Source organism: Carassius gibelio, chromosome A4 (assembly GCF_023724105.1).
Source record: "Carassius gibelio isolate Cgi1373 ecotype wild population from Czech Republic chromosome A4, carGib1.2-hapl.c, whole genome shotgun sequence".
NCBI classification, from domain to species: Eukaryota; Metazoa; Chordata; class Actinopteri; order Cypriniformes; family Cyprinidae; genus Carassius; species Carassius gibelio.
The window spans coordinates 35,908,017-35,923,822 of record NC_068374.1 but is presented as its reverse complement, the minus strand read 5'-3'; the positions used below and the strand labels follow the sequence as shown (position 1 = coordinate 35,923,822).

At 47.2% G+C, this 15,806-nt stretch overlaps 2 protein-coding genes across 3 annotated transcripts in view; both read right to left on the bottom strand.

Annotated features, from left to right (window-relative positions):
• Positions 1-873: 873 nt before the first annotated feature.
• On the bottom strand, positions 874-6,571 carry si:zfos-932h1.3 (zinc finger protein 497). Of its 2 annotated transcripts, XM_052585402.1 has the most exons (9): positions 6,469-6,571; positions 5,817-6,019; positions 4,966-5,061; positions 4,665-4,760; positions 4,473-4,583; positions 4,247-4,379; positions 3,290-3,947; positions 3,180-3,211; positions 874-2,898 (listed from the first exon to the last, which is right to left on the bottom strand). In XM_052585402.1, the coding sequence occupies exons 1-9, from the start codon at positions 6,503-6,505 to the stop codon at positions 1,541-1,543; spliced, it is 2,724 nt and encodes a 907-aa protein (XP_052441362.1). In that variant the 5' UTR covers positions 6,506-6,571; the 3' UTR covers positions 874-1,540. The 2 variants fall into 2 exon arrangements, with proteins under 2 accessions (XP_052441362.1, XP_052441363.1); XM_052585403.1 differs by lacking the exon at positions 6,469-6,571 and having other exon boundaries at positions 5,831-5,978.
• A 2,132-nt stretch (positions 6,572-8,703) lies between these two features.
• Positions 8,704-15,806, bottom strand: part of LOC127979854 (low-density lipoprotein receptor-related protein 6) — a 22,599-nt gene continuing 15,496 nt past the window's right edge. The window contains exons 15-23 of the mRNA XM_052585401.1: positions 15,718-15,806; positions 15,392-15,601; positions 15,184-15,309; positions 14,172-14,408; positions 13,981-14,091; positions 13,570-13,800; positions 13,347-13,483; positions 11,456-11,553; positions 8,704-11,384 (exon numbers count right to left, since the gene is read on the bottom strand). The exon at positions 15,718-15,806 is cut by the window's right edge and continues 102 nt beyond it. Coding sequence (XP_052441361.1) covers positions 11,084-11,384; positions 11,456-11,553; positions 13,347-13,483; positions 13,570-13,800; positions 13,981-14,091; positions 14,172-14,408; positions 15,184-15,309; positions 15,392-15,601; positions 15,718-15,806 — 1,540 coding nt within the window. The 3' untranslated portion in view covers positions 8,704-11,083. The remainder of the gene's footprint in view (positions 11,385-11,455; positions 11,554-13,346; positions 13,484-13,569; positions 13,801-13,980; positions 14,092-14,171; positions 14,409-15,183; positions 15,310-15,391; positions 15,602-15,717) is intronic.

Sequence of the window (15,806 nt, the reverse complement as noted above, 5' to 3'; positions counted from 1 at the left end):
AAAATGTCTTGGAATTAAAAATTTTTTAAAGTCTGTGCTTTAAAATATCTGAGGTTATCGAGCAGTTCAAGAGAGTTTTACTCTAATTTAGTGGATGCCATCAAGTCGTTCGGACCTGTGAGTGAAGATGGAGAACAACTTCTCCATAGCTCAATCAGGAGAACTACATTCTTATGAATAGACTAGAAAACTTTTTCTGGCATTAGTGGAACTGCATTAGCATGGTTCAAATCTTACTTGTCTGACTGCCATCAGTTCGTAGCAGTGAATCATATCGTGTATCATATCGATCACAAGTGCAGTATGGAGTACCTCAAGGCTCAGTACTAGGCCCATTTCTCTTCACGCTTTATATGTTACTCTTGGGTGATATCATCAAGAAACACTGTGTTAGATTTTAAAATATTGCTTATTACTTATAAAGCCCTAAATGGTTTAGCACCTCAGTATTTGAATGAGCTCTTATTGCATTATAGTCCTCCATGTCTGCTGCGTTCTCAAAACTCAGGGAATTTGATAATACCTAAAATATCACACACTCAGCACGTTCCTCTGACCATCAACGGTCCTGGGTGTGCACATCACAGAGGACCTGTCCTGGACTGAAAACACTGCAGCACTGGCCAAGAAATCACAACAGCGTCTCGACTTCCTCCACAACCTGAGGAGAGCCCCCCCCCCCCCCCCCCATCATGTACACCTTCTACAGAGGCACCATCGAGAGCATCACTGCATCACTGTGTGGTATGAGGCCTGCATTACTGACACTTAGGGTTTTCCTATTTAATGCTGCACAGTTGCCTTGACACAATCTGTATTGTTAAAAGCTCTTTATAATTAAGAGTGACTTGACTAGAACTCAGCCCACATTAATACTGTTCTGCAAACCACATTTTATTTCCTTTTTCTTTCTGCTGGTATCACTTTCTGCTGGTATCAGTGTTTCCAAAACACTACAGAAACTCAACATACAACGTGAGGTTGAGGCTGAAACCACAGCGGCTCTGCTGTACATAAACAGCGACTCTAAGAGATCAGCAAATGAAGGTTAAGACATCCGATGATTTATAATTAAATTACCTTGCCATATTACTTGCGTTTCTAAAGAAGCTTTTGTATTTACATGTATTAATTTAGAGTGAAGTTCTAGATGTTTCTGTACTGCTTATATTTTGATACACAACTCCAATGAATAGGCTTTGAAAGAAAGAAAACCATAATAAAACAAACCCTTAATCTGCTGAAGATATAAATGACTCAAGAACAGAAAGCACCTGCAGAGAGAAGCTTCTCATTTCACAGTCCGACTGCATATGAGCTCCTCTGAAAGTCTTCTTCAGTTTCACATTAAAGATGATGAAGTACCGGTTCTTGAGTTGAGAACTAATGAATTTAATATGGTTACATATGGTATAAAATTCTTCCCAATAATGATCAGAGTTGAATACAGTGCAGTCACATCACCAGAAGCAGCTCTAATCACACAGACACTGTACATGCGTCACACAATGAAGGCTTTTCTTCCCGACTGAATGTCCGTTTACTCTAAAGTGACGCTTACTTCTGAAACAGTCACGGCGGGGCGTTTGGGTTTGCTCTCGCCCGTGTGGATCCTGGTGTGGTTCTTGAGTTTGGCAGCGCTGGCGAAGGCTTTGGGGCAGTATGCGCAGCTGTAGGGCCGCTCCTGCGAGTGACTGCGGCGGTGTCTGGCGAGCTCCGAGGAGCTGCGGAAGCGGCGGGGACACGCGGAGCAGCAGAAGGGTCTCTCTCCGGTGTGGATGCGCTCATGTAGCGCCAGCTCGGTGGAGGTGAGGAAGGTGCGCTCGCAGTGACCGCAGGAGAAGGGCCGCTCGCCGGTGTGGATCAGGTGGTGTCTGGTCAGAGCGAAGGGCTTGGCGAACATCTTCCCGCAGTAGATGCAGGGGAACGGCCGCGCGCCGCTGTGCGACAGCAGATGCTCCTGCAGGGCTCGTTTGAACTTGAAGCTCTTGTGGCACTGAGGGCAGGAGTGCGGCCGCTCGTCACCGTGCGTCTTATCATGTTTGATGAGCTCCCCGAGCGACAGGAAGCATTTCCCGCACTGCGAGCAGAGGTAGGGCCGCTCCCCTGTGTGCATGCGCTCGTGCCGCCGCAGGATGGACAGCTGCGTGAAGCTCTTCTCACAGTGAGGGCACTGGAACGGACGCTCGCCCGTGTGTGTCACCAGGTGTTTCTGGAGCCCGGCGCGGAGCCCGAAGCGCTTCCCGCAGACGGAGCACTGGTGCGGACGCTCGCCCGTGTGGCTCAGCTGGTGTCTCTTGACGTCGGTGCGCCGCGTGAAGGTTTTCTCGCACTGAGGGCATCTGAACTGGTGGCGTCTGCGGTGGCTGCGGCGGTGCTGGGATCTCTGCAGCAGCGTGTCGAAGGCCTCTCCGCACTGGTCGCAGCGGTACTGCTGTGTGGCGCTGTGGGTCTTGCGGTGTGTCACGAGCGCGCTGACCGTAGCACTGGCCTCGCCGCAGATGGAGCAGTAGTGCGGGAGCGCTCCGGCGTGGCTCTTCTTGTGGTGCGCCGTCAGCAGGCGCAGGTTGGCGAAGGCGTTCTGGCAGATCCGGCAGGTGAAGCTGGCCTCGCCGTGCATCTTGCGGCAGTGTTTGGTCAGATCCCAGGCGTGCTGGAACGTCTTCTGGCACTGGCTGCAGTGGAAGGGTCGCTCGCCCGTGTGGGTCAGCTGGTGCCGCTGGACGTCTGACCTGCGCGTGAACTTCCTGCCGCAGGTGTCGCATGCGTGCCGAGCGCGAGGGTTGTCGGTGGGTGCCGGCTCACTCTTGCAGGTTTTCCGTGTGTGATACGGACCGGTGGAAGTCTCTGCTCCGTTCACAGGTGTTTCGGGTCTCCTGGCCGGCTCGCCAGAGCCATCTGTGAGAGACGAAACCGTGAACATCTGTCCAACATCTCTTTTACTGCAATGACATTTATTACTGTAACTAAGCTATGCATCACTAAAGGCCATCAGATTGTTGTCCTCCTTCACTAGTAGCAGGGGTGTCTAAACTTCTAGTGTTCCCAGTAAGCCTGGATTAGCTGGTTCAGATGGGTTTAATTGGGCTGGAACTAAACTTTGCAGGATTGGACACCCCTGACGTAAACCAATCAAAACCACTAGCTGTGTTGTGTTCAAATATAGTCTGCTGCGATACCTTTTTGCTCTTCGTGCGATGTGACAGCACTCCTGAAACAGAGTACAGAGGATATTTTATTCTTGGTAAATGAAGTGCTGTGTGATTTGTGGATGTGAGTCTGGTCTCACCGTTCCTCTGCGCTGTTCTCCGGTTTAACTGACCCGGATCGTTCTCGTCGACGTGGCGTTTTCTCCACGATGGTTTGGTCAGTCGTCTCTGAAGTTTTTCTCGGTCTTCCTCGTCCTCTCCGCTGTGGGGGTTTCTGCTCAACTTCTGATTCGGATGTTCTGACTTCCTGTGGTGCAGACACGTCACTTCCTGCTCCAGGACAGATGTCAGCCCGGTCTCTCTCATCGTTTAGGGTTTGCTGATTGGATTCATCCTGTAGATCGAGGTCACTCTGCGTCTCATTATGGGATGTTGTCGCTGGGGCGTCGCTCGCAGCTCTGTGTGAAGCATCATCTTGTGCTGGTTTGTCAGAGAAAGGTTCAGGATCTTCTGCAGATACAGCAGGACTCTGGTGTACGAGCAGCACCTCCACACCGTCAGCATCCTCCTTCTCCATCAGCTCCTCGGACTCCTCCTGGCTGCTGAGCTCCACCTCCGTGTAGTCTGTGACGATGATGGTGTCCGAGCACAGCTGACCCAGAGCGGCCGCACTCAACATGGACCCCGGCGCCGGCTGGACGTGGTACAGAAGCGGCTCCTCAGCGAGGGCCATGCGTGCAGACGGAGGGATGGAGAGAGAAGAGACGATGCAGTCACCACAGGAGCGAGGAGGAGCGCCTGAGAGAACACAGCACAGCTCTTCTAATCGAAGTACACTACTAAATATACAGAACAAAGAACCTGAAAACTGAAATTACTATCAGAAAGTGCAGTAAACTCAGTGTGTTTGATAAGTTAAAATATGAAAACAAATACCAGTTTGCATAATCAAGCAGAAAGATTTGATTTAATAACCCTGCGCCACTCTTACCTTAAACATAAGGTGTAAAATAACAAAATGTCCAAATCCTGGCAGATGAGCTGCTCTATGGCCCATTTTTTGAGTTAAACGCATATGAAACAGTTGGTTTCCATACCCAGCTTCTGCCAGCTGTGAGTTTCTGCGGCTCCGAACATCTGGTGCTGCTGCAGGAGGACGAGCAGGTCATTCGGGTCGCTCCACATACAGTCCTCCAGACCAGCGGGGGCAGGATTGAGCCACGCCAGCGTCTGAGAGAGAGAGAGAACAGATCACCTTCTGAGCTACGACTACATCTGGACTTCTACCACACACAAACATAAAGCAGAGAGTCGCTGCTGTACTTTCTGGAAGTCTGGCACAGGAAGCAGTTTCTCCAGACCGGAGAGCAGCTCCCACATCAGCTCCTTCAGCGCCGTGTCGAATCGAGCCCCGTATTGCACCGGAAACACCTCCTGCGTGACACACACACAGACACATAAACACACGAGACCGGCCGCGAGTCACGGCGAGGATCAACATGATGTGTGTCTGACCTGGAAGAAGTAGGCTTTCTCCACCGGGTCCTTCAGCAGCGCCAGAACCAGAGCTCTGAAGTTAGTGAGAGATGTTCTGAGATCAGCGTCAGGACCCTAGAAACAAACACAGATCCAATCACACCAGCCTCCACCGTTACAGAGGAGACACACTGCGTTATATTAATTAACCACATGTTCTGACCGTGGGGTCAGGATTTGGCTTTGGTTTAAGGTTATTATAAATGATCATGAATAATGTCATGATGAATGTGTGTTAACTAATGAATGAGTGCATCAACGCAGTATTTGGGGACAGTACCGCGTGTCCAGCCAGAGCTGCTGGAATCTGTATTTTGTCCAGATGGAGCTGCACAGATCTGACACTCGCCGCACCACGACACAACTCCAACACCATCTACAGGAAAACACACACGGTCAGGAGCTGGAGCCCCACACACACACACACACGCTCAGACGAACACACACAAACACACACTCAGAGAGAGCGATGCACACAGGCTTAGACACACACACACACACACACACACACACACACAGAGACAGAGACCCTGGCTCTCAGACACACACACACACACAGGCTTAGACACACACACACAGACAGAGACCCTGGCTCTCAGTCACACTCACACACACACCCTGGCTCTCAGTCACACTCACACACACACACCCTGGCTCTCAGACACACACACACACACAGGCTCAGTCACACACACACACACACAGGCTCAGTCACACACACACACACACACACACAGGCTCAGTCACACTCACACACACACACACCCTGGCTCTCAGACACACACACACAGGCTCAGTCACACTCACACACACAGGCTCAGTCACACACACACACACACACACGCTCAGACGAACACACACAAACACACACTCAGAGAGAGCGATGCACACAGGCTTAGACACACACACACACACACACACACACACAGAGACAGAGACCCTGGCTCTCAGACACACACACACACTCACACACACACACACACAGGCTTAGACACACACACACAGACAGAGACCCCGGCTCTCAGTCACACTCACACACACACACACACACACCCTGGCTCTCAGACACACACACACAGGCTCAGTCACACACACACACACAGGCTCAGTCACACACACACACACACACACCCTGGCTCTCAGACCCAGCATCAGCTGCACTCTCTGTCTGTATCCCAGCAGCTGCGGCAGCGTCTCCGTCACCATGGAAACAAACTCCTCCAGCTTCCCATAATGCATCACGCTCTTCTGCTGCAGCACCTGCCACATGAAGGCGCTCATGAGGTGCAGCGGAGGAACCAGCAGCCGCAGAGAGGCCAGAGGAAGAACGCCACCTGAGGAGACACACACATAAACATTACAGACGGAGAACCCATCCCACAATGCACTGCACCCACTTCCAGTGGGATTAACAACTGAGATTTTAACACTTCCTCCCAGTTAGACACTAGACAAATGTCCATGAGGTCACATGACTCCAGTGTAACAAGCACAGCTGAAGATTTAGGCAGAAAATCGAAAATCGTGCTGTAAATCGTGATGATATGCAGACTAATAACGTCACAGAAAGAGCACGAGCAGTGTTTCAGGAGCGGTTTATTTGAGTGTCGTGACAGTCTGCGCTGATCTGCGCAACAATGACTCTGATCAATCACTCCAGCCGCAGATCAGCGCAGAAACACCGTTTCTCCGCGGGGTTTGACTGATAAATCACCTGCTGTCACGGCGCTGTACACACAGCTCTCGAGCTTAAAGAAGAATCCGCTCTTACTGGATTCATTACCTGCGTTCGTGATTTCAGCGCTGTTTTCTTCGTCCATAGGGAACGTTGTTGAAGCTTCACTGGGCTGCGTGCGTGACGTCACGTCCGGTCTGGAATAGTCAAAATAAAAGCGCCGCTTTAAAACCTTTAAATGGAATTTGCATAAACCATTCTTATTTATGACGAACATGTTTTATTAAAAAATATCTGTTATATTGTAGTCTTATATGATGACCGATCAAACATCACTTTATTTCTTAAAATATGATGACAAACATGTCCCTTCCCATTTACGAAAATATTTTGAAGAAAAACAAGTAATAAAATGAAATAAATGTATATTAAATTCACTTCAAGCTTTTTTCAAACTTGTGAAATAAAAATCAATATTTGAATACAGGACAATGAAGAAGTTAAGTTTGTGTCTTACTGTAAATAGTGTGAAGGTTTTAAAAGGCGCAGTGATATTACGCAGCGTCTGAAAATAGTCCCAGCTAGTTTGTGTAGTAGCAGCAGTAGCAGAGATGCTGGGTTTGGATTCACGTTTAACATTTGCAGAACATATCAGGAGAATGGAAGAAAAATGCAAAAGAGTAATAAATGCAATGAGATGTTTGAGGGGAAAAGAATGGTGTGCAAGTATATTATCAATGAAGAAGAAGGAAAAAAAAGAAAAAATATATATATATATATGTGTGTGTGTGTGGCCCTAATTCGATCAGTATCACTTATACTGTATTAGTCCTACAGTCAGTTACAAGAATATTTAATCAAGGAAGGCAGATAACATGTGTATGGGTACCAGGACATGTGGGAAAGGGGAAAAAGATAAATTAGCCAAAACAGCATTAACAAGAGGAAACATACAAATGCAAGTAAATATCAGCGAAGCAGAGGTTAAAAGTGTGATATGGAAGACAGTAAATCTAATGTGGCAAGAGAGGTGGGATAGAGGGAGAAGGGAGGCATTTACCAAATCCAGAGGGATGTTAAATGTTCAGTGACTGGAAGTGGAAATAGCAGAGAGGAAACAGTCATTTCTAGGTTATGATTGGGACATTATTTATTAAACAAAACACTCAAGTTAAGAGTAAAACATGATCCTGTATTGTGTGAGGTGTGCCAGGAAGAGGAGTCAGTGGAGCATGAGGTGTGAGGTTCAGAGAGATAGAGGTTCAGGACATGACATTAAACGGCCACTGAGCACTCAACATAGGGCACAGACTAGAATTCTGATGGGTTTCTTAAGGGACATGGGTTTATAATAGAGTGTGAAGAGTTATAGGAGTATTGAGGAAGGTTAACTATTATTATTACTATTATCATCATTATTATATAGTAGAATAATTGTGAAGTGTGTGGATTTATATGCTTGGGGGAAAAGGCGGGAATTGGGTGAATTAGTTTGTGAACCTGTTGAATGATCCACCACAATCCGGAACAGAGGGTGGCAGTAATGCACCAATTATGCTGAATCCCAACCGGCGTTAAACATTAAAAAGAAGAAGAGTTGCCGGGGACTATTTTCCAGGTGCTGTGTAATATCACTGCGCCTGCTGTATAGTTCCCAGCCATATCAGCCTAGAAAATCACAACTTTCATTTCCCGTCGAACTTATTACACGATGTAACTATTTCAATTCAATTCAATTTTATTTGTATAGCGCTTTTTACCATACAAATCGTTACAAAGCAACTTTACAGAAAATTATGTTTCTACAATATTTAGTAGTAGCTACTAATAGTTTGTGCACATTTGACAGGATTTTAGAAAAAATAAAATTAATAATAATAATACAAGACGTACTCAGCTAGACGATGAACTATCAATATTATTAATTAAGTTATTATATGATGCAGTCACACATTTAGCAATATTAGTTAGTTCTGTTGTTGATTCAGGGTCAGCATCATCTGGGGTCCTCTGAGGGTCAGCATCATCTCTTCTCAGGTGTTCTGGATCCAGACTGGAGCTTGTGTAAATCCTAGTTAAAGCGCTATACAAATACAATTGAATTGAAAAAAAAAAAAACTACAGAAGAGTCAAGTTTTAAATAGAAAACATATATAAACTATTTGGTCACTTTTGAGCAATATGCTAATGGTCTAATCAGATTCAATGATCTATGCTAAGCTAAGCTAAAAGAGCTAACGTTTAACTGAACATTTCACCGTCTTTATGAGTCAAATCTGTGAAAAACGAAACTACAGTCACTTCTGCTTCATTTCAGCTGCATAAAGGACCAGTAAGAAGAAATTAAAAGTTCACTCAGTTTTATTAAAAAAGATCATTTCATTTGTTACAATAGCTTATAGACGCGACTGAAGCTGTACACATCCATTTTTATACAATGTTTTACAAGTAAAGCATCAATGTACAAAAACGCAAGTTAGTGGAAGTATCATGACTGATGAGAAACCAAATGTTGGTCATCTTTGAACACATCCTTGCAAAGCATCATGGGAATCAATGTGAAACCACCAACAATGACCGAAAACAAAGACTTGTCATAAAAATGAAACATTTAAAGCAATTCTGTAGTGAATGAATCCTGCTCACTCTTTCAAAGTGCTTTAGACATTTTCCCACAATTCCAGCAACACACAGGGGTCAGAGGTCAAACTGATCTGACAAACACTCCACTGATGATTCTTACTGCTGGTGACCATCGGCTGCTTCCTGGACACACACACACACACACCCTCATACACGCTCTCTCACACTCAATTTCACCCACTCACACACACACACGCTCACTTTCTCATACACTCTCACACTCACACACACTCTCTCTCGCACACCCACTCACACACACACACACACATGCTCACTTTCTCATACACTCTCACACACACTCTCTCTCGCACACCCACTCACACACACACACGCTCACTTTCTCATACACTCTCACACACACTCTCTCTCGCACACCCACTCACACACACACACGCTCACTTTCTCATACACTCTCACACTCACACACACACACACACACACTCTCTCTCTCTCTCTCTCTCTCATACACACTCACACTGAACTGATCCTGTAAAGTGTAGCTTAAAAAAGTGTGAGCAGAATGATAAAGGAACTAAAAACATGGTATTACCCAGAAGCCCTTGCAGATCAGGCCATTAAAGGAAGGTTTGGGACACGGAGAAATTTGGAAAAGCTGTTTCTGACACACATCTGTGATTGTACCGACGCTGCTGTCGTGAACATGAAGACGATCTGAAGGCAGTGTGTGACACACACCAACACCAGCTGAACAACAGTAACAGACGACGACTGACACGTCCTGATGCATGCTGGGTAATACAGGACGTTTGTGCTCATGAGTCTCTCTTTATAAAAGATCAGAGGAACCTGCAGAAGTGCTACAAACACAAAAACAGATGCATCATGGGAAACTAAGCTGTTAAGAGACATTAGAGGAACTCTCATTCAAACACACACACACACACACACGAACGCACTCTCTCATTCTAACACACACTTGCTTTCTCTCTTTCGTTCAAACACACACACACACACACACACACTCTCAGGACTGTCACACCAGACACTATTAGTAGCTATTAATAATTAAAGGACAACAGAAGCACTGCAAGGACATGATAAGGACATGATGATGATGATGATGATGATGATAGATATGAAGATTCTTCTTTATAGCTTATAAATACAGTATCTACACAGCATGTGGTACAAAAATAATCAACCTTTGTGGGCACTGAGATTTAAAAAAGTGGAAAAATGATTGAAAGTGTGTTCTAAAAGCGGTCAGGCACGAGAAGTCATCCGTGATTGTGAGCCGTGTGTCACACGTGACCTGACATGACCCTCGTCACGTGGAGGCTGTGGGAAGGTTCCATGTGATTGGTTAGGATCGCATCACTTCCTGTCCGTTCCCCTAAAGCATCCGTGTCGAGGCGCCGCTGAAGTTCGTCACCACAGTCGAGGCCACATGACGTCTTCAATACAAAAATAGTAGAAAAATACAAGTACCTTCTTGTTTGGCAGCTCATCCAGCGGGTGATTTGTGTTTGAGATCACAGTGTGATGCAGCTCCGAGCCTGCAGGGGGCGACGGATGTCTCCATCTATTTGGCATGAACGTGTTTGATTCTAAACTCCTGGATTAAGGCAACGTATCACGTCTGTGTGGATTTAATAAAACGTTCTCTTAAAAAAAAAATTTACAAATGTATTTTAATACAAAGCTCCATGGCATAACCAATAAACACTGTATAGAAAATATATAAATATGTTTTCTTTTTCTTTTTAAATGTACAGAGAGCCGCCAGACCCGAGACAGATGCCCACGTGTTTCTCTCTGGTCAAAGTCAGCGCCACCGGCTATATACACGGATGCCATGGGCGGAGCTTAGAGGGCGGGGCTCAGGACTAGTCCGTGCAGGGCGGAGCTTACACGGTGGTGGGTGGGGCTCAGGACGAGTTTGTGCAGGGCGGGGCTTACTTGGCAGTGGGTGGGGCTCAAAATGAGTCCGTGCAGGGCGGGATTTACACAGTGGTGGGCGGGGCTCAAAACAAATCTGTGCAGGGCGAGGCTTACACAGTGGTGGGCGGGGCTCAGAATGAATCTCTGCAGGGCAGGGTTTACGCAGGGTGGGCGGGGCTCAGGACGAGTCTGTGCAGGGCGAGGGTGGAGGTGGGTACAGGTGGTGTGAGTAGCTGCGCTCTGTGAAGGGCGAGGGTGGGCAGCTCTCACAGTTCTCCTCTGCAGACAGGTACTGGCTCCGAGGGGTGGGCGGCGGCGGCAGCGGCTCCGAGTCGTAGTTCAGGTCACTCGTGTAGCCCTTGACCGCGGCGCTGGACGTGTGCGGAGCTCTTCGTCCCGGGGTGTAGTCGCTGTCACACACGTCTGTGCTGCAGGGCGTCGTCGGGGGGGCGAAGTGACGGTAACTGTACGGTCTGTAGCTGTAAAACACCTCGAGTCAGACACAGAATCATAAACACTAGACATCTGTGTGACGCGTGCGGCCCGTTACCTGTACGATCGGTGCGTCGACGGACTGTTCGAGGAGTAACCGAACTCCATCGTGTACTGTGACCTCACTGTGGCGGGAGACGGGGGGGGATTCAGGATCTAGAATTATGGGAGAGAAAAGACATTTACATTTACATTAGTTTTTTAAAACCAAATTTAACTATAATACGTAATAATAAATATAAAACTAAAACTAAAGATATAATACAATTAATTTATTCAATATATAACATGTACTGAAACTCGTTTACAGTATGTGTAGAAAAGAATCAGCATCCTTCAAAATAATCACATTTTATTGCTTTGTAGGCTGAGATAATAATGGACACAGTTTTTGTTTAATCCAGCTGTATTAACTCTAAGGGCATCTTATAACATCCAGGTGAAAGATAAAACACCAACAAGTAAGAAAAAAAAAAAAAAAAAAACGATTCAATGGGCCTCATTCATGAATATAGGAGTAAATTCGAAGTAATTTCCACATAAAACAAACCTTCTCCAAAACTCTTCGGATTAACAATCTTTGTAAACATCAGATCTGATAGTTAAATGTTTATGTTAATGAATTACAATCATTGGTAAATGGGGCGCTTGGGCACGCTCATTCACAATTAGCATAATCTCCACCTATGAATTACAGCTACGCAAACTGTGTGTCCAGGAACGCAGTGAAATATTCTGGTCTACTTTCTCCAGTATATTGCATAAATGCAAAAGAGACTAGGCCATATGCCTAATGAACTGTTTTGATTGTTTTTAGTCATCTGAAAAATGTCAGGCGCTTTTCTTAAAATGACCAGTTGGTGGCGCTTGAGATCACTTTGGTGGCACAGAGTTTTTCCATCTGAGAAGCTTTAGTTGCTATGGTATGGAATATTAATGGCGCCAAGGTATTAGCCAACTCTTGTCTCAATTTTAAATATAATACAGCAGTAACCAGTAATATTGACTCACCATTTACACGTTAGGGAGCAGGTGTACATTTCTTTCGTATCAACTAACATCTTGAAAATTCAAACATCTTCATCAATTCGAAAGTTTGTCAGAAAACTGTTTAGGAACCATTTACAGAAAAATTAGTTCTGTTCGTGTTTCATGAACAAGGCCCATTGAGTTGGAACCACCTTTAGCTTTAATTACAGCCTTTAGTCTGTTGGGATGTCTTTACTGACTTTGTAATATTTGCCCACTCTTCTCTGCAGAACTGCTCAAGTTCAGCTCAATCTGACGGTGAGTGTTTGTGGACTGCAGCCACAGGGTTTCAGTGGAGTTTAAGGGCTCTGACGAGTCCACGCAAGACATTCAGATTGTTCTCCATCAACCACTGTGTGCTCGGTTTTGCCGTGTGCTTTGGGTCATTGTCATATTGTAAGGTAAACCTTCTTCCTATTGACAGCTTTCTGGCAGATTTTTCTCAAGAATTCAGATCGTGCTTAGCAACCCGTTACAATGCTGTCTACTTAAATGGTAAAAAAATCTTAGTTACCATCAGTAAATTATGGGGTGCCACAAGGATCCGTGTTAGGCCCTCTGTTATTTTCAATAAACATGCTGCTAGCAATATGATAATAATGCTAGCAACATGCTAGTATCTTGCTAGAAACAGGTTATCAAGATCTAATCGATCTATATTTTCTAACTTCAGGTTTCTACAACTACTTTAAACTTTCAGGCTACGATCATTCAAACAGATGAAGATAGATTATGCATCCTATAAAAGCTACAACATGTTACATTATAAACGTGAGGCTGTAGAAGGGCACACAAGAAACTGAAGCCTTTAAAGATTAAAGAACACATTACATTGTTTTTCCTTCCCCAAACTGAAGGCCTCTTAAAATGCTAGTGTCTTTTCCGCACACTTTCACAGACAGAAGTGAGCGTTGACTGACCGGAGGGAAGAATGTGCCCTTGGTGCTGGACGAGCTGCTGGACGAGGCTCCGGTCACATGTGCTCGGTCATACGGAGGACCGCTGCTGCCTCCCATGATGCTCAGCGAGCCGATGACCGACTTCCCACGAGACATGCCTGAGAGAGAGAGAGAGAGAGAGAGAGACACAGGTCAGCAGGGGTCAGACACAGGTCAGGTGTACGGCGCGGTGTGCTGCGGTCACCTGGCAGCGAGCCGGTCAGAGAGCCGGGGTGAGGCACGTATCCCAGAGGCACCGGCGCCGGCCCGTGCACCACGAAGTCATTGGTCATGGTCTCGCCGTCGTCCTTCATCTGAGGACACAGGACACGCTGGCACACGAAATACACGGCCCCCACCACGAACAGCACCATCACCACCCCCACGATAGAGCCGATGGTGTTCGAGGGAGAGAAGGATGGCTCTTCTGTGGCGTCTGAGGAGGAAACCACAGCTCAAGAACAAGGACAGAGGAGACAACACTTCAGTAAACCCCACACACACACACACACACACACACATCTCCATCAGATCACGTCTGAAACGGCTCATTTCCTGGAGAACAGATCAGGAGTCTGCTGATAAATCTGCTGGAAATCAAGACAGAATCACGTACAGCAGCCGATCTCGTCAGAGTTGTCCGTGCAGTCCGTGTTGTGGTCACACTTCTTGTGCCGCCCGATGCACTGGCCGTCGGTGCAGGTGAACTGATCCACGGGACAGAGCACTGCAGAGACAGACAGGAAGTGTGGGTGAATCAGGCAGGAAGTTGCTGACAGCCGGCGAGGATGGGCAGGCGACGGTTACCTTCACACTGGTTCTCGTCGGATCGGTCCTGGCAGTCGATCTCTCCGTTGCAGCGCAGAGTAACGTCCACACACTGCTTGCTGTCGCACTGGAACTGGTGTTCGGAGCAGACGGGACAGTCTCGCTCGTCACTGCCGTCGTCACACTCAGAGAAGCCGTCGCAGCGCCAGGCCTGAGGGATGCAGTCCACCTCGCCGGACACACACGAGAACTGCTCCGGAGAACACGTGGGCGGCTCTGAGGAACACACACTATATTCATCACTGGTTCAACTGGATTTCATTATTAGCATTCGTAGCATTATTGGAATATATCACAAATGCACTTTATTATTTATTATTTGCTGAAACCGTGATCCTTGGTGATTCATACAGTGCAAGTCAATGGCTGAATGAACACAGAATGAATCCCAGAGGCTCCTGATGATGTATTGAGTTCTAATGAAGTGAAATGTTGTAAATAATGTTCAGTTTCAATCGTTGTGCTTCATAAGAACTCAATATATCATCATGTGTTGTCTGATGTGCTTTTTTTGACTTGCACTGTATGAAAGATCGCCTGAGGGTGAGCAAATGAACAGATTAGCACAAAGATTCCTGTACAACTCTGAAACTCTCTTGACGTGTCGTCAGCTGTAGCTCTCTAGGAGGGAGATTATGAGTGTGTGTGTGTGTGTGTGTGTGTGTGTGTACCTCCGCAGGAGAGCTCGTCCTGCAGCAGCACCAGGTGTGTGTGTGTGTGTGTGTGTGTGTGTGTGTGTGTGTGTGTGTGTACCTCCGCAGGAGAGCTCGTCCTGCAGCAGCACCAGGTGTGTCTCTGTGTGTGTGTGTGTGTGTGTGTGTGTGTACCTCCGCAGGAGAGCTCGTCCTGCAGCAGCACCAGGTGTGTGTGTGTGTGTGTGTGTGTGTGTGTGTACCTCCGCAGGAGAGCTCGTCCTGCAGCAGCACCAGGTGTGTCTCTGTGTGTGTGTGTGTGTGAGAGTGTGTGTGTGTGAGTGTGTGTGTGTGTGTACCTCCGCAGGAGAGCTCGTCCTGCAGCAGCACCAGGTGAACGGGACAGGAGCAGCGCGTCGATCCGTCTCCCTTCACGATGCAGATGTGTGAGCAGCCGCCGTTCTCAGAGGTGCAGGGGTGTTTATCTGCAGACACACACACACACACACACATATGAACACACGCCCCCAGACACTCTACCCATGATGCTCGGCGGGAGCTGCTCACTGTACTCGTCCATGTGGAGCTGGCGGACGGCGTGGATGTCGCTCAGAGAGGCGATGCGCGCCTGGATCTTGGTGCGTCCCTCACGTGTGATCTTATGGATGCGCTCGATCATCTGCTGCTGCCGGTCGATCCAGTACAGGAAGTTCCCGAACACCGTCAGACCCACCGGCTGCAGGATGTTGGAGTCCTCGATCACGATCCGATTGGCTCCTGCAGGAGAGAGGGGAGTGGTCAGGGACTGAGGGGCGGGGCCAAGGAAAGTAGTCATGTTGACAGTGAGGACTGTTGATCACATCAGTGCGTGACCTCTGACCCCAGGACCTCACCGGACAGGTCGCTGCTCTCGATGCGCCTCAGGTCCATGTCGGCCCAGAAGAGTTTTCCCAGCTCGTTGTCGACGGCCAGAGCGACCGGC